Below are 23,933 nucleotides of genomic sequence, written 5' to 3' on the forward strand. Positions count from 1 at the left end.
ACTAGGGGCTCCGCAGTCAAACAAAACAATGAGAGCTACCCTAAACAACAGTTTACAAGGCATATTGACATTAGAGGGAGGCATAAAGCAATCACAGGTGTTGATTGGGAGGGCTAAGACAACAATGGGTAAACAGCTAAGACAACAACAACGGGTAAATGGCGATGAATGGGCAGAGAGTGTCAGTTAGCTACACACAGGGCCTGAGTTCGAGGCTGGGGCCGACAGATAACAAAATGAAGTACCGTGTTAATGAACAGTCCAGTAGGCATCAGCTGTATAGCCGAGTGATCATAGGGTCCAATAAGCAGCAATGGACGAAACAGGGAGCCACTCGGCAGTCGTCGCTACGCTAGGCGAGCGGGAGGCACAGCACTCAGAGACCTAGCAGGCCGGGGCTAGTAGCTTGGTCCTCACCGACATCAACGACGCAGAGGCCGGTTGAGAGCACATCGGCTGAAATACGTCAGCAGACCAGTCGTGATGGATCGGCGAGGCTCTGTGTCGACAGAAGGTCCAGGCCAATTGGCAAGGGAAGTGTTGTAGCTGGTGTACTTCGTTTTCTAGCCGGGGGAATGGGCCTAGCTCGAGGCTAACTGGTGCTTGCTTCTGGACAAGGGCGATAGCCACTCGATAGCAGCTAGCTAGCTGCGATGATCCGGTGAAATGGTCCAGAGCTTGCGGCAGGAATCCGGTAATGTAGTACGAATTTTTTTTTTTTTAAATGTATGAAATTAAATGTATGAAATGTAAGTCGCTCTGGATAAGAGCGTCTGCTAAATGACTAAAATGTAAATGTAAATGTAAAAAAGCAGTCCGATATACTCCGGGCTGATATCACGCTGTGCAGATGTGCTGGTGTCTGTGCTAAAGGTAAAGACTGCTAGCAGTGGCTAACAATGACTAAATAGCTAGTAGCTAATTAGCTGGCTGGCTTCTGAAGGCTAGCTTCTGATGGAGGTTCTGGTTATAAGGTCTAAAATAAAATAGCAGATCTGTACCACGTTGGGTGAGGCGGGTTGCAGGAAGGTATATTTAATTCGAAAATGGAAAAAGAGATTGAAATGTATACAGAAAAAATGAAAAAAGCTGAATATTTACACGGGACAATAATGGGACAAAAACAAACACATCCAACTGCTACGCCATCTTGGAATAATACTTGATGTAGCAACGTGCATGAATGATTGATTGATTTCAGTGTGTGTCACACACACATGTCCATTATCTTTATTTGACAACAATCCTCTTACTTTTTTGCAGCGTAGAATTTACCCACTGAGCTGATTGGTGAAATGGAGCAATGCAGTTGACACTGCTGTAGGCCAATAAAGTTGAGCCAGGTGACACCATGTGGACAATTAAGGTAGTTGCACGTTTTGGGGCTCTACTTAATAGAAGCATCCTTCTATTCTAACAGACAGAGAGAGGGTGAGTGTTTGGTTTCCACCATATTGCCTTTATTTAACTGATAGTGTCAGTTCACTGATAACCTTAAAGAGGCAATCTGCATTTGCTACATCCATTTTGGGACTTTGAAATTAATGATATGTACCAATTGATTCTAGAAGAATATTACAGTATGAGCTTAGTTCATCTGTCGTATTCCACCAGAAACAAAAATATAAGCTTGTTTTATCCCAATGTTTGTTAGCAAAGAAAATGTAAACAAACACTATATAGCCTCAAAACAAGGTTAAAACTATAATTTTGATATCATAGATGGTCAGTCCTTACAACCATAGCTCTGCCTATTAATTTTAAGTTGATACATTTCTCCAGCCCCATCCCTTAGCTTTTTACTGAAACAGGGGCATGGAGGACTCTTTATTATTGTTTCAACTGCTGATTGCTGTTTTAATGGCCCAGTGCAATCAAAAACGTGATTTGCCTATGTTTTATATATATTTCCATGTGGTTGGAATGTGGACTATTATTCCAACCAACTATGTGGTTGGAATAATACTGTGAATTTGTGAAAATTATGATAATGCAAATTTAGTGTAAAAGCGGTTAGAAAAGGCCACCTAGATTTCAGCCTGTTTTTGTGGGATGGAGTTTTGGCCTGCCTGGTAAATTAGTTAATAGACCAATAACAAAATAGTTTCAAACCTTGCTGCCAATAACGGCTAGTTTTCAATTTCCCCTTCCCCGCTCAGACCTTCCCAGAGTCTTAGCAAAATTCTTGCTTGAGATATGTTTGATTTCAATTAAAATGGTCAAAAAGAAACAATCACCGTATGGTACTTAAATGTTACCCAAAAATGATTTGATATTGAGATAAAAAATGGCCGTATTGGACTTTTAAAGAAGTAGCCTTGCTGCTTCCTACTACTTTCTGAAAGCATGATTTGCTGAACTATCACATACACTCTGTAACACATACGCTGAGAGTCAGGAAGCAGGTGCAGAAGGTGAGTTTAATAATGAGAATAAGCAGATAAACAAAACAAGAGAAGCGTACTGAATGTGAACAAAACCAGTGCTGCCTGAAGACTAAGGCTACTGGGGGCAAAATAAAAGGTGAAGTAATCAAGGTAATGAGGAAGTCCAGGTGTGCATAACGATGGGGAGCAGGTGTGTGTAATGATGGTTGCCAGGTGTGCATAATGTGGGTTGCCAGGACGGTGGTTAGTAGACTGGCGACGTCGATCGCTGTAGAGAGGGAATGCCCCAAGGGCGAGGAGCCACAAGACGACACCGGCCAGGAGGACAGACCCGAGGAGTGGACTGGTCCGGACGGGGGAGATGGAAATCCCGGACAATGTTGGGATCTAGGATGTCGACCGCCGGAACACAAAGGTGCTCCTCTGGCCATACCCCTCCCTGTCCACCAGGTACTGAAGCCAACACCCACGACGTATGGAGTCCAGTAGGGACCTGGCAGGGGATCCATCAATGTCCAGGGGAGGCGGAGGGGTGTCGTGGGGGACGGCATCAGCAAGGGGACCGGGAACCACCGGCCTGAGGAGGGAAACATGAAAAGAGGGTGAGATCTGGTAGTTGGTGGGGAGTTGTAAATGGTAAATTACCTTATTAACCCTCCGGAGGACTTTGAAGGGCCCCACAAACCGGGGGCTCAGCAGGGAAGACGGAGTGGGAGGTTCCTGGTGGAGAGCCAGACGCGATCACCAGGATGGAACACGGGAGCCTCACTGCGATGGCGGTTTGCTTGATCCTTCTGATGGCAAACAGCGAGCTGGAGCTTCACGTGGGGGGTGTTCCACACCTCAAACGCGCGTTGGAACCACTCGTCCACTGCAGGGGCCTCAGTCTGGCTTGGAGTCCACGGAGCCAGGGCCGGGGTATTCCGCCAGGGAAAGAACTGGGCCCACTCCCGCTGCCAGTCCTTAGGAGCCTCGCCAGCTCCTGGTTGGTCCTCTCCACCTGCCCGTTAAACTGAGGCCGGCACCTGGATGTGATGCTGACCATGGCCCCCAGCTTCTCCATAAAGGCTTTCCAGACACACAACGGGAAGTGGGTACCACGGTCAGAAACGATGTCCTCCAGAAGGCTATAGTGACCTGCTGGAATAGTGCCTCAGTGACTTGGAGAGCGGTAGGTAGACCAGAGAGAGGGATAAAACGGCAGGATTTAGAGAATCTGTCAACAACGACCATAATAGTGGTAAAACAATCAGAAAGGGGGAGATCAGTTACAAAGTCTATGGACAGATGTGACCAAGGCCGCTGAGGCACGGGAAGGGGAAGTAGTTTCCCTGCTGGAGCGTGCCGGGGAGATTTGGATTGGATACATATGGTGCATGAGTTGACAGTGGGCCACCAGTATTTATTGGAGAGGGATTGGGTCGCGGGTGATACCTGGGTGTTCAGCGGTGAGGGATGTGTGTGCCCACATCTACGTCCCAACACACGGGACCTGGAGGGTACTCACAGAACTTTCCACCAATGTGGAACCACAGTGTGCGGGAAAGCAGGTTCTCCGGCATCCTTGTCCCCAGGTGGTGATTTTCATCCTTAAAACAGGATATGGTGGGGTTATGAAGTTGGAGCCACGGGAGGCCGAGCATGACTTTGTCTGCAGGTGTGGTGGTGATAAGGAAGGGAAGGCTTTCCTGGTACTTGGGTTCCACGGTGAGGGTGAGTGGTGCTGTGATATGCATAATTGTGCCGGATCCTAATGGTCGCATGTCTAGAGCCTGGACAGGAAAAGGAGAGGAGAGTGGGTATGAAGTTAAGTTCAGGGAGGAGGCGGGGCCTGGTCGATGAAGTTCCCAGCGGCACCGGAGTCCACTAGAGCTGTAGAGACAACACTTGAGAGACAGTCAGTGAAATGGGAACCAGCAAGGGTTTGATGGACAACGATGGTAATGGAATACTCAGGCCTACCCTGGGAGACGGAAGGTGTGCATAATGTGGGTTGCCAGTACCGGTGGTTAGTAGACAGGCAACGTCGAGCGCCGGAGAGAAGGAACGGGAGTAGGCTTGACACACACACAATAGACATTTTATTAGGTACACCCATCTAGTACCGGGTTGTTCCAATCTTTACCTCCAGAACAGCCTGCTCTATTAGGTTGAGGTCTGGGGACTGCGCAGGCCACTTAAGTAAACTGAACTCGCTGTCATGTTCCAGGTGATGTTTTTCCAGTCTTCAATTGTCCAGTGTTGGTGATCGTGTGCCCACTGGAGCCACTTCTTCTTGTTTTTAGCTGATAGGAGTGGAACCCGGTGTGATCATCTGCTGCAATAGCCTATCCGTGACAAGGATTGACGAGTTGTGAATTCCAGATGCCGTTCTGCACACCACTGTTGTATGCGCCATTACTTGCCTGTTTGAGGCCCGCTGTGTAGCTTGCACAATTCTTGCCATTCTCCTTCGACCTCTCTCATCAACTAGCTGTTTTTGCCCACAGGAATTTCGCTGGCTGGATGTTTTTTGGTTGTCGCACCATTCTCTGTAAACCCTTTTAGTGGGTTTACGGAGAAAAAAGCCCAAGAGAACTGCCGTTTCTGAGATACTGGATCCGGTGCACCTGGCACCGACGATCATACCACACTCAAAGTCGCTTAGGTTACTCGTTTTGCCCATTCTAATGTTCAATCGAACAGTAACTGAATGTCTCAATGCCTGTCTGCCTGCTTTATATAGCAAGCCACGGCCACGTGACTCACTGTCTGTAGTAGCAATCCATTTTCATGAACGTGGTGATGAACCCAATAACCTGTCCGGGGAGTGTATGTTCAAACAGTATTACATTTGAAATAAAAATGCTAATATCCGTTTAAAATCCATGAATGCATTTTTATTGTTTTCACAAAATAAATGCCTTGACGTAAGTCACGTAACCTATTTCTGTCATCATCAATCTCCTCACCTGTTATTATAGTCTGTGTGGGTAAACTCCACTCAATACACAGGGCGGGCAGAGGGCAACAAAGCAAAGTTGAACCACAGATAATTTGCAGTAGTAGGGTAGGGTATGGCGCTATACAATAGCAACATAGATTGCAGACAGAGGCAGGTGCAAAATCCATGAAATTGAAATAACAGATTACAATTGTTCTGTGATGAATCCTTTATAATGCCTTGTTTTATGGGACATATTGGCTACCTCATTCCATTTTCCACAGATAGGGAGGATAGGTTGGGTAGCTCCCCTGGGCCGTAGCTCATACTGCCAGAGCTGAGTTCCCTCTGGAGTTGATTCTTCCGTGCACTCTTCCCTGCCTTTTGGGTTATCGCAATTGGCACCTCATTTCTTGTATTTGGCAGAAAGAAGGGGACTTTCCTGTTACCATCAGTCCCCACCCCCTCACCATATCTCTCTTACTCCCCTCCCTTTCTCAGCAGTGGCTCACCTCACCTTGTTCCCATGGCAATGTGGAGCTCAGGCAATCCTAATATCTGAGACCTAGTGAAGAGTGCATGAAATCCCTGTGTAAAACCGGTTCTGCCTGCTGAGATAATCTACCGCTTATGCCATTCATCTCATACCAAAAACACTTTTAGAATGATTAATCTATGTCTATTGACACTTGTAAGTTATGAAATATTAGTTTGGTATATGAAAGTATGAGTAGCTTACTCCACAAGTCTGAAAGAATGTCTATACAACCCTGTCAGATGAGGAAGGGACTTTTTCCATTCACTTCATACATTTAACATTCTCATGGGACTGTGGCAGACTGAGTGAGGGATGAACCTCAGTCGAAACTTTATCTGCTGTGAGGTAGTCCATGTCACTCAACGCGCATTCCATAGATTGAGAGGTGTTTTCACCAAGCTACATACCCTGCATATTCTACCGAACACGTACTGTAGTAGACTTAAACAAGGATCTGCTTATGTTTGAGACAAACTGTTATTGAAACTGGGAAATCCTCTGCTGTGCTTCAACGAAACTTTCATACAGTTAAACAAAATATTATAGGAACACGGGGAGAATGGACCACGCGCAACGAAAGTCTGATGTATTTGCTTTACAAGGGGTGTGACACATTGAAGGTAAATAATTTTGATAAAAATAAATACTACTTATTTGTTTTTAACTTCTTTGTTTGTTCGTGACCGGAATTTTCATGGTTTTCTGACGGAAAAGTCCCCTAATTGTGATTTAATTACCATTAATAAAAAAGGCAGTCAAAAAGTCGAGTAAAATGATTCTGCCAGCCATTTGTGTTTTTGACACTAATTTGTCTTTCAATGATATAAAGAACCAGTAAAATGTGTCGGTGCAATTATTGCACATTATGCAATGATCACGTTTTTGATTCTGAAAAAAAAAATACACACTGCTCGGAAATGTATTCAGTGCTTTGTCTGCCAACATCAAAATACCTACTTTAAAAACATAGGCTAGTTCTAAAAAAAACTTTCTGACAATTACAGTATTGCGAAGCATGAGATGTATATTATACTAATTTATAAACAATTCTACCTATTTGAGTGAGTTCGACATGGCGTGCTGGAAATGGTGCCGTCGAACCTGGGTTTGTTGCCTGGACGATGAAGAAAGGAGGACCATTGCTATTGACAAGGAGATTCAGAGGATTCTTCGACAGCAGAAGAACAGAGAACGCAAAGAAATCAAAGTTCTTTTACTCGGTCAGTAGCTCCATCTTCCGACTTGAAATGCATTAGGCTATGTTTATTATAGCCTACACACATTTCGTTTTTTTCTTCCTTCACTCTTGGGCTTAATAACTTATTTTTATTGAATAGCAACAGACAAAAATCCATATGGAATATACGCCCTCTGAAAGTGTCCAGAATGGGCAATGACTGACTTTTCACCCATTTAAACCAACAATGAGAACAACAAAATGATGCATTCAACAACAAAAACAAATATCTTTGAGAAAGACGCAATGCCAAAAACGAACATTCATATTTTGAGAAAGATGCAATGCTATTTATTATTTCAGGACACCTGGACTGGGAGTGTAAAATAAATTTAGCAGGTGAGGAATGCATGAGGTATACACATCTCCAAGTCTAGGGCCTATTTACTGACATTACCAAGGAAACACAAATATGTTAAGCATGTGTTGCCATGTTAACATTTGAGGATTGAGATAGATGGGGTCATGAAATACTGTACAAAATAGCCTACTCTGTCAAATAAAAACTCAATAATTTGATGAAAGGGAAATAAAGGGGGTATGAGGCACAATAAGAGGCACTCTGGTCTAAAAAAAAAGATCTGAATGCGCCAGGGCAGTGATTGGGGGCATTGCCCTATGTAGGGTGCCGTCTTTCGGATGGGACGTTAAACGGGTGACCTGACGCTCTGTGGTCACTAAACGATCCCATGCACTTATCGTAAGAGTAGGGGTGTTGACCCTGGGGTCCTGGCTAAATTCCCAGTCTGGCCCTCACAAGCGGGGAGCCCAGCCAACAGCGAGTTGCAGTAGTCCAGACAGGAGATGATAAGAGCCTGGATTAGGACCTGTGCCGCTTCCTGTATGAGGGAGGGTCATACCTTACAGATGTTGTAGAGCATGAACCTGCAGGAGCGAGTCACTGCTTTGATGTTTGCAGAGAATGACAGGGTGTTGTACAAGGTCACGCCAAGGTTCTTTGCACTCTGGAAGGGCGACTGTGGAGTTGCCAACCGTGATGGAGAGGTCTTTGAGCAGGCAGGCCTTCCCGTGGGAGGAGGGCCGCTCTGAGGTTGAGCTTGAGGAGAATGATTGATTGAATTTATTTGACAGTTTGTAAAATCCAAACATAAGGGTGCTCCAGCTGGTTACGCCTCCACATACAATTGAAGAAAATCATCAAGGATAACACAATAAAGCTTTACAGATTATTTCCATTGTGGTGGTGGGCCGACATCCAAACTGAGATATCTGCCAGACACGCAGAGATGCATGTCGCCACCTGGGTGTCAGAAGGGGGAAGGAGAAAAGTAGTTGAGTGTCATCTGCATAGCAATGATAGGAGAGACCATGTGAGGATATGATAGAGCCTAGTGACTTGGTGTATAGAGAGAAGAGGAGAGGGCCTAGAACCGAGCCCTGGGGGACACGAGTAGTGAGAGTGCATGGTGCAGACACAGATCCCCAGCTTCCAATTGGCTCATTCATCCCCCCTCCTCTCGCCTGTAACTATTCCACTGATTGTTGCTGTAAATGAGAATGTGTTCTCAGTCAACTTACCTTGTAAAATAAGGGTAAAAAATGGTTAGATGCAGGACAGGACAAGTCAAATGTGTGTAATAACTGTCATAACCAATTAATTACAATAAACTATCATCCTGACTTGACGGTGGCCTACATCTGTCAAACCTGTCAACTTCCTGAAAGTTTTACTTTAAGGTTAACTATGCATTCCTCTGAGGCTTTTACCTGAGGACTGTATCCTCTCATAGTAGGTTTGTCACTAGGCAGATGGCTGGTATTGCTTGAAAGCATGTGTGAGGTTTTGATGAGTTGCCGAATGCTCATTGTGTAATGATGCCTCTGACTCTTCAGCGGGTCAACACTTATTGTAACATTGCATTGTTTAATACCATTTTTAAAACATCCTCTGAGAAGTGTTCTCCTCTCTGACTCTCCTCTGGGCTATGTGTCCTCAGGCACAGGGGAGAGTGGGAAAACCACCTTCATCAGACAGATGAGGATCATCCATGGAAGTGGCTTCTCTGAGGAGGAAAGACAGGACTTCGCCAAGCTCATCTACCAGAACATCTTCACGGCTGTAAAAGCTATGACCCGGGCCATGATCACCCTCAGACTGCCCTATGCCTACCCAGAGAATGAGGTCAGGGTCTGGTGACATACCGTACATACTGTTCAATCAAACTGACCTTTAACCATTAGTGAAAGGCAACCTCTGTAGCATCTATTTACCAAAACAAAACACATTATACATTATGTTGTTTCTGTGTTTTTGATTGGAGAGGCTTTCACAGATTTTTCTTTGACGCCTGTGGGTCAGACATTAGAACCAATTAAAGCCCCTCTTTCTGCCTTCAGATGTATGCCAGGTGGGTGCAGGATGTGGACACAGTGCAGGTCACCCAGCTGGACCGTGGCTTTGTGGACGCTATCCGTCATCTCTGGGCCGACCCAGGCCTCCGGGTCTGCTACAGCCGCCGCAGCGAGTATCAGTTGCTGGACTCCACAGAGTAGTGAGTAGCACCAGTCTCTCAGTCTCTCTCTCTCTCTCTCTCTCTCTCTCTCTCTCTCTCTCTCTCTCTCTCTCTCTCTCTCTCTATCTCTCTGTCTTTATCTCTGTCTCTATCTCTGTCTTCATCTCTCTCTATCTCTGTCTTTATCTCTATCTCTCTCTATCTCTGTCTTTATCCCTATCTCTCTCCATCTCTGTCTCCATGGAACATATTTATTTACTAAGCATTTGCCCCCAAGTAAAATATTTGCAAAGTTTGCACCTGTTTTTTCTGTAGATTTTTTTTGCTTCCTTGGTAAAATGTATGTACATATAAAATGTTATACTTGAATAATCAAAAACAATGAAATATAAATGTTGTTTCATTCACAACACTTTGTCCCCATTGTTCAGCACTGTACATTGTACACTGTCCTTATCAACTGCAAAATCCATGATGTCCATTGGAGGGGGCTAGTTCACAAATAAATACACATCAAGATCTCAGCCATGTTGAAGCCACAAAACAACCATCTTATCAGGCACCATTCATTTGACTTCATGTTATAAAATACACAGCCACAATGAGGATCGTTTCTCACTTTCCACCCATTCTTGAAAGCTATCCGATAGTAAAGTTTAGTTTCCTTTTAGAATGAATTTACTAATTAAGTTCAAATATAATACATTTCTACAAAGTCAACAAGTTGACATCAGAGTAGCTAATGCATCACATTACAGAAAATGAATGGAAACGACTCATATCAATCACGGCAATACTGTTGGACTGCTATGTGTTCCTCCCGTATCTGTCCATACTTGTCTCGCCCTTGTGTCCTCTCTCTTCTTCTCTCTGCTCTCTCAGTATTTACTCAGCTAGCTCTGCGTCAGTATAGCAGCATAATAAGAAACATGCACATAGTCAGTCAACATCCAATTAATGACAGGGTGTATCAACAAAAGCCATGAAAACAATAATCCCAACACAGTGGTAAAGACTCCATTTCCCGTCTAATTTCCCAGCTCAATTCATTCTGCAAAACTACATTTGTGTTGATTGTTGTTGTATACAGTTCATATTACATGTATCATGTAAAGAACATGATAGATAGAATGAACTTGCTACTGCCATTGTCATTACCACGGGCAATTGAATTATTTCACATTTTTAACATGCTCTCTCGCTCTCTCTTTCTTTCTGTTTTTTGCTCTCTCTTTTTCCCTCTCTCTCTCTTTCTGTCTTTCTGTCCTTTTCAGTTACATGACCAATCTGGACCGCATATCTGCCCCAGACTACATCCCCACTGCTCAGGACGTGCTGCGGGTACGATTCCCCACCACCGGCATCCATGACTACTCCTTCACCGTAAAGACCATCACACTCAGGTGGCCACACTCTCACTCATATCACTCACCCAGGACTCACCCAGATCTCAAGGGAACTAATAGAACAGCATTGCTGCTGATGAAATAGTGGACTACATAGAGTTAAGAAATTTAGACAAAAGTCATATTACTATATATTGACCAATTTTGCTCAATAATGACAATTCCATGATATTTACAGTGCATTTGGAAGGTATTCAGACCCTTTGACTTTGTCCACATTTTGTTACGTTACAGCCTTTTTCTTAAAATGGATTCAATTTTTCAGTCAATCTACACACAAGACGACATAAAGACAAAGCTAAACCAGGTTTTTAGAAAGGTTTGCAAATGTATTAAAAATAAAAAAAATCGAAATTTCACACTTACTTAAGTATTCAGATCCTTTACTCAGTACTTTGTTGAAGCACCTTTGGCAGCGATTACATCGTCAAGTCTTCTTGGGTATGACGCTACAAGCTTGCCACACCTATATTTGGGGAGTTCTTCTTTGCAGATCCTCTCAAGCTTTGTCAGGTTGGATGGGGAGCGTCACTGCACAGCTATTTTCAGGTCTCTCCAGTGATGTCAAATCGGGTTCAAGTCCGGGCTCTGGCTGGGCCACTCAAAGACATTCAGAGGCTTGTCCCGAAGCCACTCCTGCGTTGTCTTGGCTGTATGCTTAGGGTCGTTGTTGTGTTGGAGAGTGAACCTTCACCCCAGTCTGAGGTCCTGAGCCCTCTGGAGCAGGTTTTCATCAAGGATCTCTCTGCACTTTGCGCCGCTCATCTTTCCCTTTGACACTGACTAGTCTCCCTGCCGCTGAAAAACATCCTCACAGCATGATGCTGCCACAACCATGCTTCACCGTAGGGATGGTGCCAAGTTTTCCTCCAGACGTGACGCTTGGCATTCAGGTCAAATAGTTCACTCTTGGTTTCATCAGACCAGATAATCTCCTAGCTGGCTGTCATGTGCCTTTTACTGAGGAGTGGCTTCCGTCTGGTCACTCTACCATAAAGGCCTGATTGGTGGAGTGCTGCAGAGATGGTTGTCCTTCTGGAAGGTTCCCCCATCTCCACAGAGAAACTCTGGAGCACTGTCAGAATGACCATCGGGTTCTTTGTCACCTCCCTGACCAAGGCCTTTTCCCCCCAATTGCTCAGTTTGGCCGGGCGGCCAGCTCTGGAAAAGTCTTGGTGGTTCCAAACTTCTTCCATTTCAGAATGATGGAGGTCACTGTGTTCTTGGGGACCTTCATGCTGGAGACATTTTTTGGTACCCTTCCCCAGATCTGTTCCTCGACACAATCCTGTCTCAGAGCTCTACCGACAATTCCTTCGACCTCATGGCTTGGTTTTTGCTCTGACATGCACTGTCAACTGTGGGACCTTATATAGACAGGTTTGTGCCTTTCCAAATCATGTCCAATCAATTGAATTTACCACAGCTGGATCAAGTTGTAGAAACATCTCAAGGATGATCAATGGAAACAGGATGCACCTGATCTAAATATCGAGTCTCAGAGAAAAGAGGTCTGAATACTTTCCAAATGCACTGTATATATATTTTTTTCATGCACAGTTACTTTCCATTAGTGGCAGGGCTCTAGACTTACTTCTTCCAGTGCCATTAAGAAGTAAGAAAATAAAGAAGTTTGATATTTTATCTAACATGTTAAGGGAATTCATGGTTGATATTCTGTGCAACATGTCAAAATAGCATCCAGAATGATGCATTTTTGTGCACATTAGCCTTTAGGCTATAGCCTATTCTACATAATTAACCTGAGGAAGTGGAAACTCAAAACACCTTAGCTAAATAGCTAATTCTGAATATGATATTGTTATTAGATAGTCATGTAATTGATGAAGCTTTTATAGGCTACTTGATCTATTCAATACCGCAAATGCAACATACTCTGTTTGTAAAGTGCTATAATTTCCTCAATATTGAGAGTTGAGAAATAATTGTTATACTCACAGAAAGCGGAGTTTCCCCTCTATTTAACTACATTTACTGTAGTTGTTTTAAAAACTTTGCTGTCCCCCGCAACTACATTGAAATGTTGCTCAACAGTCATATATCCATGTGCTTGTCAGAATGCATCTCGCTCTTCACTCTGTGCACAAAGGTGGGAGTGGAACTGAGAGGAAGCAGATTAATGTACATTACCGTTGACCAAATAATGGTTTTGAGAACCCAAAAATCTGCAGGAACATTGTGTAGCCTAATCACGAAAATTACCACATAAGAAAAATTGCTTCAATAAGAGGAGGGCAGTGTCGGTGATGGTAATTTTTCAGTTTATCGTCCCAGCTCTAGGAGTAGACTATAGGCTTGCTTACCGAGATATTGTCTGACTCGACCCTTGGCTGCTTTGGACACGTTGTAATTACAATCACATACAATCACAATTGGCATTATACAGAAAACTTCCTGAGAACTCACTCATTTCTTTTTGTGCTTTTGAACATGTCCATGCAATTGTTTCTTAAGAGACCTTTGTATTATTAACATGAACATTCCAGCTATGTTCAGGTGTGGTGTTTTTCTCCTCCTCTGTTGTGAAAAGTTGGACTGTAATTTGTCTCTGTAATCGGGCAGGCAGGATACAGTGGGATAGAAATGGTGAGGTATCAATTACGGTCTTTTTTAGAGCCAAATGCTCTGTGAGGCTCATTTGCATGGGGACTTGAAAACTGAACCAGGTTTGATGTGTGACAGCAGGAGAGAGAAGAGAGGAGTCTGGGTATACACCGGGGGATATGACAGCCTCTCTCACAGTGTTAGCTACACCTCTATAGAGTACAGACACTCCTAGCTCATTAACAACTCTGACCAGCTGCCTCACCAAGACAAGGCCCATGCCATGCGTGGCATCACAAACACCTTATTGATTAAAGGGCACAACAGTGTGTGTGTGTGTGTGTGTGTGTGTGTGTGTGTGTGTGTGTGTGTGTGTGTGTGTGTGTGTGTGTGTGTGTGTGTGTGTGTGTGTGTGTGTGTGTGTGTGTTAAAAGATGCTCTAACATGTGTTTTATCATTTTCTCTCTCTCTCTCTACGGGTAGGATTGTGGATGTGGGTGGACAGAAGTCAGAGAGGAGAAAGTGGATCCATTGTTTTCAGGATGTGACGTCCCTCATTTTCCTGGCTTCCCTCAGCGAGTACGACCAGGTCCTGGAGGAGAGAGAGACTGATGTGAGCACCTGTCTGTCTGTCTGTCTATCTGTCTGTCTGTCTGTCTGTCTGTCTGTCTGTCTGTCTGTCTGTCTGTCTGTCTGTCTGTCTGTCTGTCTGTCTGTCTGTCTGTCTGTCTGTCAAACAGTCAGTCAAACAGTCAGTCAAACAGTCAGTCAAACAGTCAGTCAGTCTATCTGTTTGTTCTCTGTGTCGTCCTTGGCCTTCAATGTAAGTCAAGGTTCTCAAGGAGTTTTTTCTGGCCATGGCCAACAGGTCTTACTGTTGCCTATCAAAACCTGCTGCCTTACCGCAATCTCTTCAATCCTCCCTCCTGACCACAATCTCTTCAACCCTCCCTCCTGACCAAGGCTCACTAAGCCGCTTATCTTTCCTGGACACTTTTTAGTCTCCCTCTAACCTCCATTGTGACCCTGTCCCCATCTCTCCCTCTTCTCCCCCCTCCTCTCCCCCTTCACTCCCTCTCCCCCTTCTCTCCCCCTCTCCCTCCCCTCTCCACCTCATCCCCCCTCCCTCCCAGCAGAAGCGTATGGATGAGAGCTTGGCTTTGTTCTACACCACCATCCACTCCCCCTGGTTCCTCAACACCTCCATCATCCTCTTTCTCAACAAGACAGATATCCTGGCTGACAAGATCCAGACGTCCGACCTGCAGAAGTACTTCCCAGGGTTCACAGGTAGCTACACACACACACACACACACACACACACACACACACACACACACACACACACACACACACACACACACACACACACACATCCCCTCACATTGATCTGGTAGATAATAGGCAGTGTGATGATGGATGTAAACCTATCGAGCCACATCCTTTGGTGTTTCATTTTTCTTTCTCAAACCATTAGAGATGTAGCTAACTGTTGCTTCTGGTTGGAATAACAAAGACCTCATTTTAGAAAGTAATTTCAAACCTAGTGAGGTTTCCATTTCTTTGGGTGAGTTCTCACATGAATACATAACCATGCTGGCTATAGCAAAACCAGTAAACATAATGTTTTTTGAGTACCATTTATTCTTGTTTCAGCAAACGTTGAATGTGTGATTGATTTCATGTTACTTCCAGGTGTATGGCGTGGGTACATAGTTTACTAACAATGTGCCTACACTGATGTGGAAGGAAGGTAGCAGAGCCTCTCCAGAGCTTCCCCACCTACCTACACATCAGCTCCGCGCACCCTGTCTCCCCCAGCCTGTTGCTCATGGCAACCATAAATACCCTGCTCTTTGCATCACTAAGCGATCACTCCAGGTGTCTGTGGCGGAGGGTTGGGGAGACATTGTTCTTTCCTTCATAAAGTCTGAAATTTTTAGTATAGATTCATTCATATTGGCCAATCGATGTACAGTTGCCATTTAAACGTTTTGCTAAATGGTAACATTGTGTGATGGCTGCAATACTACATGAAAATCATTCAATATGTTCTATCCATTGCTTGTAATTTTTGTTTCTAATGGCCTCCCATTTCTCTCTACCATATTCTCACATCTCCTGACCTCTTCTCTCCCTTCTCTCACTCTCCTGCTTTGCTGTGGTTGTCTCCATCTCTTTCCTGTCCCTTGTCCTCCTCACCCCACACATGAAGGAAAGCGACGTGACGCTCAGGATGCTATGAAGTACATCCAGAAGATGTATGAGCAGCAGGCTCAAAGCCGGGACAAGAAGGAAGATAGCAAGACGCTGTACCCCCACTTCACCTGCGCCACCGACACCAACAACATCCGCAAAGTGTTCAGTGACGTCAAGGACACGGTGCTCCTCAAGTCCCTCATGGAGTTTGGGGTGATCTGAGGGCCTGGGGACCCGCCTACCTATGGGGCCACACTCAACCAACAACCACTCAGGGCAGAAGAGGCTCTCCCTCCGTCCCTCCCTTGCTCACTTTTCTCCTCTCTCTCAATCTCAGCTCCATTGGGGATGCTCTCGGGCCAAACTTTCTTATTGCAGGAAGGAATCTCTCCCTGGAGAGCAGAACAGAATGGAGCGACTCCTATGACTCCTGTATCACTAACCTGTTTTACACACACACACTCTGGTTGTTATTTTATAATGTTGTATGTAAGGGCTTGGAGATGTAGTGGCTCTACCAGTGATGGAAACTGGACTAGAGATGTCATGATGTGCTGTGTCTCCATTATGTGAGTGATGACTTTAGCTGGGGGACAGGAGAACTCTATAGCCCCTCTATATCCCTACCACAACCCTGTTGATAGAAAATGCCTCTGCTCTAGAGATCACTACAGAAGATTCCACTCTATCTGTGTGTTGAATTAACATTACTGTACACATGCGTTGTAGCCATTACATAACACATAGCCAGTTCACACCTATGTGAAGTAGCCAGCACTGAAGGCTTGTGTAACATTTTTTGTTTGGTTGGTCTTTTAATTGGTTTGCTTGGTTGACACCCGTATATTTTGTCGCTGGGTCTCAGGTGTGAGATGTGATGCAGGCGAGAAATGTGGGAGTCGAGGCGTTTACTACAGCTGTGATCGATAAGGTGTCAGAAATCACTTGATGTCATAACGGGTTCCCCTGATACAGTATGTTATGGAATGCAATGCTGTACTGTTAGGATTCGTGGTTTGGTTTTTGGTGGATGCTTTTGTTTAGTCTCTTCCCCTAATGTGCCTGCCTTATGACCAGTCACTACCTGCTATACATTGAGTTCATATGGGAACAACAACGCCGGTGAATGTATACATTAACCAACAAATGAGAGTGCTTAAGAGCAGCAGCCAAGTACAGGGTTATTACTATTACAATGATCGGCTATGAAAAGCCAACTGACATTTACTCTTGAGGTGCTGACTTGTTGCACCCTCGACAACTACTGTGATTATTATTATTTGACCATGCTGGTCATTTATGAACATTTGAACATCTTGGCCATGTTCTGTTATAATCTCCACCCGGCACAGCCAGAAGAGGACTGGCCACCCCTCATAGCCTGGTTCCTCTCTAGGTTTCTTCCTAGGTTTTGGCCTTTCTAGGGAGTTTTTCCTAGCCACCGTGCTTCTACACCTGCTTTACTTGCTGTTTGGGGTTTTAGGCTGGGTTTCTGTACAGCACTTTGAGATATCAGCTGATGTAAGAAGGGCAATATAAATACATTTGATTTGATTTGATTACTAGCTGGCAGGCATGCTGCTGTTAAAGCTGAAATGTATTACAATATCTCATTAAATTCCTAGGACCCTGTTAGGACTGCTATTAGGTGGCTCAGAGAGGCCAGTTAAAACGAACGCCTGGCATCGCGGGTGGTTCAAGTCTTGTCACTGTCTGATAGCTCTAAAAATCATCATGCAGTTATGATGTGAATGGTAGTAGGCTTTAGGCTACGGTAGGGCTTTGATTTGAGCAGTGGAGGTTTAGGGGCTTCGCTGCAGAGTGGCATCAAAGGTTACACAGCAAAACAAGGATTTAATCATTGTGTCAAGACTATAAACAACAACTCATTATTCATAGTTGGCTTGCCCTTTTACTCTGGTACCCTATCAATATTTATGTTCAGTCAATATTTAGTTTAGCAGGCTCAGGCTGTGCTCAACTTGTTTCAGGTTCAGTAGCATTTTATATTGGATTCTATATTGGTGTAATTTAAGCGATATGGCCTCTATAAATATGAGTGAGTGGAGCAGGATGGAGTCTGTCAGATAATACAGGTGATAATATTCTGACCTGTGTGCGTCACTAAAGCAGATGAGTGTGTCGTGTCAGTAGAAAGGACTTCAAAGTCAGGTTAAAACCTCTTCCATTAAATTGAAGTCAGTAATTACAAATTGCAGGCATGGATCATACAATATGCATCGAATTTATTAAGGTTTGAGAAGATTGCTTTGCTGCTGTGTGAAGAATGTATTTTTTTTTGTCAAAACATTTTTTGGTAAAGGACTTGGATCTGAATGTGCAACTAATGTATAGCTATATTTACTTGTAGAACTGAACATAGGCTCTGCTACCTGATGTGATGAATTATTAATTGTATTCAGCTTATTTTGTTATATTAGACCACCTCATTAACAGCTAGTGTAACAGGAAGTGATGCACTGTATGTATTACAGACTAACATTGGGAGAACTCTTATTTGGTGCAAATATTTTGTATAGATTTGGGAAGAATTTGGGGAAATATTTTCTAATTAAAGTTATGTTTTGAAAAAGATTCTGTTTATGTTGTGTGTTTATGTTTTTCTTCAGGCTATGGTACTTATTGGAAATATACACTTGTGTAAATGTGTGTAGTGCTGCATAGCTTGTCTTGTTGATCTAGTCTAGCTTCCTGTCACTCCAAGGAAGAGTGGCTTAGCTTGCCTTGCTTTGGCTGCTGTTTTCATCCTCTGTTCTTCAAATAGTCATATAGGATCTTTAACCTGCTGTTTATTATTTCAATAAACCCCTGTGTGTGCTTATAGAGAACCAGAGAACCTGTAAGGACAGGAGTGTGGGTCAACAAACAGACAGTTGACTTTGGCAAAAGAACTCAGGACCTCAGCCATGAAAGCCAGCTTGTCTGTTAGTAGATTTCATGAAGGAGGAAATTAGCATTTGTTTTTATATATTTTATGGCACACACTGATTGTTCTTCATACCGTAACCGTATCTTATGTTCTTCAATGTCCCATTGTTATTATCTGCTTCTCTCGATGGTTGCTTACGTACTGCAATAGTGCAAGTCTGCCACTAAAACAAAAAGTCATCACGGGTGGAAAGTCTTATGACTACTTATGTAACGCGTATCAGAGTTCTGATTTGTTATTGGAACACCACTATACAATGTCACAACAATACCTTGGTAAATAAGCCTGTGGCACAGATACAATATCTATGTACACACATAACCAAATAATGTATCACTACATACAGTGTACTTGGAAAGTATTCAGACCCCTTGACTTTTTCCAAATGTTGCTACGTTACAGCCTTATTCTAAAATGTATCAAATAAACAATGTCTCTCATCAAGCTACACAATGTACCCCATAATGACAAAGCGAAAACAGATTTTTAGAAATGTTTGCAAAAAATAAATACAAATATAACAGAAATACCTTATTTACGTAAGTATTCAGACCCTTTGCTATGGTACTCGAAATTGAGCTCAGATGCGTCCTGTTTCCATTGATCATCTTTGAGATGTTTCTACAACTTGATTGGAGTCCACCTGTGGTAAATTCAATTGATTGGACATGATTTGGAAAGGCACAAACCTGTCTATATAAGGTCCCACAGTTGACAGGGCATGTCAGAGCATAAACCAAGCCATGAGGTCAAAGGAATTGTCCGTAGAGCTCCGAGACATGATTGTGTCAAGGCACAAATCTGGGGAAGGGTACCAAAACATTTCTGCAGCATTGAAGGTCCTCAAGAACACAGTGGCCTCCATCATTCTTAAATGGAAGCAGTTTGGAACCACCAAGACTCTTCTTAGAGCTGGCTGCCCGGCCAAACTGAGCAATCGGGAGAAGGGCCTTGGTCAGGGAGGTGACCAAGAACCCAATGGTCACTCTGACAGAGCTCCAGAGTTCCTCTGTGGAGATGGGAGAACCTTTCAGAAGGACAACCATCTCTGCAGCACTCCACCAATCAGACCTTCATTGTGGCCAGACGGAAGCCACTCCTCAGTAAAAGGCACATGACAGCCAGCTTGGAGTTTGCCAAAAGGCACCTAAAGACTCTCAGACCATGATGAAACCAAGAGTGCCTGAATGCCAAGCGTCACATCTAGAGGAAACCTGGCACCATCCTTACGGTGAAGCATGGTGGGGGCAGCATCATGCTGTGGGGATGTTTTTCAGCGGCAGGGAGACTAGTCAGGGTCGAGGGAAAGATGAATGGAGTAAAGTACAGAGAGATCCTTGATGAAAACCTGCTCCAGAAGGCTTAGGACTTCAAAATGGGGTGAAGGTTCACCCTCCAACACAACAACGACCCTAAGCACACAGCCAAGACAACGCAGGAGTGGCTTCGGGACAAGTCTCTGAATGTCCTTGAGTGACCCAGCCAGAGTTCGGACTTGAATCGGATCGAACATCTCTGAAGAGACCTGAAAATAGCTGTGCAGCGATGCTCCCCATACAACCTGACAGAGCTTGAGAGGATCTGCAGAGAAAAATGGGAGAAACTCCCCAGATACAGGTGTGCAAGCTTGTAGCATCATACCCAAGAAGACTCGAGGCTGTAATCAGTGGCGGTTCTAGACCATTTCAACTGGGTGGTCCAGTTACATTAGACGTTGTTGTTGTCATATCGTTTTCTTCACTGCATTGCAGGCATTAGCAGGCAAAAGACCATGTTCCGCATTGCCACTGTTTAATAACGGATGTAAAAAAAGAACAATAGCAAAAATCTGTTATGTAAAAATGATTTCATACTCCACATTTAGGGGGGCCACAAGGGGTCCAAAATTGTCACAGGGGCACTGCCCCCCCCCCCCCCCCCCCCCCCGAACCGCTAGTAGCTGTAATCGCAGACAAAGGTGTGTTTTTTAATATTTTTTTTGTTTTGTCATTATACTATTGTGTATAGATTAAGGAGGGAAAAAACTATTTCATACATTTTAGAATAAGGCTGTAATGTAACACACACACTCCGGCTGGTGATGGCACTGTTACAGTATTGCAGCGAATGTGGGTGTGTGACGCAATGTCCCTGGTGACTGGGAAGATGACATACACACACAACGGGCACCCAGCCGTGGGAAAGAATGTCAACTTGTCTGAGTGAGAATGGCAGAGAGTGACAGCGTGTGTCTTTGTGTGTGTGTGTGTGTGTGTGTGTGTGTGTGTGTGTGTGTGTGTGTGTGTGTGTGTCATCCTCCTAGAGAGAGCGACAGGCCTATGGCATCCCTGATGCCTTAGTCTCACAGCCCTATCAGCACCAGAGAGGTCTCGTTACATCGTCACAGCACTCAAGCCCTGACACATTGCATAGGCTCTCACTCTCAGCACTCACTCAACATTATAGAGTTTTTCTTCTAGGTTTATTCAATTTAATCAATCTTTCATTTCCATTTTCTAAACTTTGGATTCCAAAAACACATTCACTTTTTTCCAGCATTCAGTCAGGACATTAAGATTGACTAAATGTTGTCAGAAAGCTTCTGCTTTGTTAGTATAATGTGTTTTACCGTTTTGTTTTATGCAGTATTCAGAACTTTAACAGAGAACCGTTCCTGTTGAATTTGTTCAGAATTAGATTTGTTTATTGACTCCTTTGTTTGAAAGATGTGTGTAATTATTTATTTGGACGTTCATATATCTCCTGCAGTTCTGCATGCAAATTAATTTCCCATAAAAAAAAACGTTATTAGTAAATCTTTCGTACATTGCCAATAGTAACACTGACTTGAGCTCAATTTTGGTATAATCATGGCTGCCTGTGCTTTGGTGATTTAAAGAGATTGATTTGTCTACTGCTGTAGTGCAAGCTAGAGTGGGATTGATAAATGTGGGGGATGTGATAGCAGGTGGGATGCACACAGCTATCCAAACTAATAAAGATGGATCTGTTTATTCAAACCTCTCACTGACACACATACGCACATTCATCTTCTCCTGAAATACCACTGCTATATTGATCAATCCCTCTTGGAGCCAGAACTAAGCACACACCATGACACATCCATCTCCTGGCTCCCCTGTTTGTTGATAAAGGACTTGTGTCAGGACTACCCTCATGTTTTTTATCCCCAGCTGCACAGAACGCGCTTCTAGAACACAGGTAGCCTTTGTGATGTCTTGTGGAGGAGATGAGGCCGTAGCTCTGGCTGTTTGAGGTCTGGCTGTTTGCTGTTTGCTGTGTGTGTGTGTGTGTGTGTGTGTGTGTGTGTGTGTGTGTGTGCGTGCGTGCGTGCGTGCGTGCGTGCGTGCGTGTTGCTAAGGACTGGACTAGCTGATAAGAAACAGTCAAAGCCTCCCGTTTTCATTAATGTCCCTCAATGCAGATACACACCAGGTGCAACAGCTCTGAGGAATGAACACATACACAATACTCACACACACACACACACGCATAGACACACATATGGATTCTCTATATCAATAACAGATAGTCAGCTTGATAAACATTCATCTCCAAGAAAATAGTATATCCTTTCGAAAATTCTTCATGCTTATTTTTTTATAGTTTTTATTGTTTCCTTTCACGATATAACAGTGCAATTGAATTACATTTATCACTAAACAATAACTTGGCAGACATTAATATACAGTACCAGTCAAAAGCCAGGACACACACATCCACTCATTTGAATGGGTAGGTGTGTCCAAACCCCCGACCGGCACCGCACGTACAATAAAGAAGATAGAAAATGAAACAACCTTATAATTTGTTGTTACTCTGTCCTATCTTAAACATACAATCTCTAAGCTGGAGATATCTCCAAAAGTCTTGTTTCTGTAAATTATACTTGGACCTTAGGTAAATGAGTTTTCTTCATCTAGACAACTAATGTCCTTTATCCCCCTATTTTCAATTTAGGGTTGTTCCATAATGAAGCAGAGCTTGTCAGGAAAGGTGAATATTTCAGATTTCTCACAATAATTGTTTGGGGCATTATTGGATTCTGCAGTCCCACCTTTTGTTGACTCAAATAATCTGATGCTCCGAATGGGGCATTAACTTCTTCCTCCATGTCCATCCAAATTGGCCTATTAGAGTTCTCAGTAAAGAGAGAGCCTATTAGAGTTCTCAGTAAAGAGAGAGCCTATTAGAGTTCTCAGTAAAGAGAGAGCCTATTTGGGCAGCTACAAAGGCTTCTTGAAATAATTGCATATTAGGGAGCTTTAATCCTCCCTTCTCAGTCGTTGCGTGGCATCTCGCTAGTTTCATTAAGGGCCCTTTTACCGGCCCAAACAAACTTTTGTCTATGGATTTAAAGGTATGGACAGTGGTAACATGCTCATGACATAATTCAGTTTAGGATCTATGATCATCTTTATAACCTGTATCCTACACCATAATGAGATTTGTAGCTTATCCCAACTCTTAAACTGGAGTTGAATTTTGTTCAGTAGTGGGTCAAGGTTTTCAGAGATCATGTTCTCTAGACCAGGATTTAATGCGATCCCCATGTACCTCACGTTTTTAGGAACCCATTGAAACCTCCAGCTGAGGAAGTCATTTCTCAGACAATGTTTTGAAAGCAGCATTACTTCAGATTTGGTCCAGTTTACTTTATAGCCCGATATCTCTGAAAATGAATTTACTAAGTCCACTAAAGGCAATATGGAGAGTTGGGGGTCTGACATTATTAGCATAAAGCTGTAGTTTATTCTCCCTACCTCCCATATTTACCCCTTTGATTGACTGATGCAGCCTAATGGCTTCGGGCTATTGGTTCTAATGCTGTAATAAATATGAGAGGTGAGAGACAGTCACCTTGTTTTGTGCCTTGTCCTACTGAAAATTGAGATGATCATAGTCCGTTGGATTTGGGGTCGTTGTACGTAACTTAAATAATATTCTAAAAGCCCTGTCCAAATCCAAATGTATTTATAGTATAATGCAGGTAGCCCCAGCCCACCCTATCAAAGGCTTTCTCTGCATCCAGGGATAAGGCTGCCATTGAGGTATCCAAATATTTTGCTTTCCAGATGACATGCAGTAGGAGTCTAAGATTGTCAGATAAATCCAGATCCCACCTGGTCTGGATTTATGATTTTTTTAATGATATGATTCACCCTCATAGCCAGAAGTTTTGTAAACAATTTTCCATCACAATTTATCAAAGAGATTGGACTGTAGCTCCCACACTCATTGGGATCCTTTCCCT

At 43.6% G+C, this 23,933-nt stretch overlaps 1 protein-coding gene across 3 annotated transcripts; it reads left to right on the forward strand.

Moving 5' to 3' along the window:
- The first annotated feature begins 6,078 nt into the window (after window positions 1-6,078).
- On the forward strand, window positions 6,079-17,003 carry LOC115158284 (guanine nucleotide-binding protein subunit alpha-11). Of its 3 annotated transcripts, none has more exons than XM_029707047.1 (8): window positions 6,079-6,468; window positions 6,915-7,068; window positions 9,044-9,228; window positions 9,444-9,598; window positions 10,834-10,962; window positions 14,014-14,143; window positions 14,664-14,820; window positions 15,746-17,003. In XM_029707047.1, exons 1-8 carry the CDS (start codon window positions 6,433-6,435, stop codon window positions 15,949-15,951), a joined length of 1,152 nt encoding a protein of 383 aa, XP_029562907.1. In that variant the 5' UTR covers window positions 6,079-6,432; the 3' UTR covers window positions 15,952-17,003. The 3 variants fall into 3 exon arrangements, with proteins under 3 accessions (XP_029562907.1, XP_029562909.1, XP_029562908.1); XM_029707049.1 differs by having other exon boundaries at window positions 6,080-6,468; window positions 6,911-7,068; XM_029707048.1 differs by having other exon boundaries at window positions 6,083-6,468; window positions 14,667-14,820.
- The last annotated feature ends 6,930 nt before the right edge of the window (window positions 17,004-23,933 follow it).

The sequence above is a fragment of the Salmo trutta genome, chromosome 22 (genome assembly GCF_901001165.1).
Source record: "Salmo trutta chromosome 22, fSalTru1.1, whole genome shotgun sequence".
NCBI classification, from domain to species: domain Eukaryota; kingdom Metazoa; phylum Chordata; class Actinopteri; order Salmoniformes; family Salmonidae; genus Salmo; species Salmo trutta.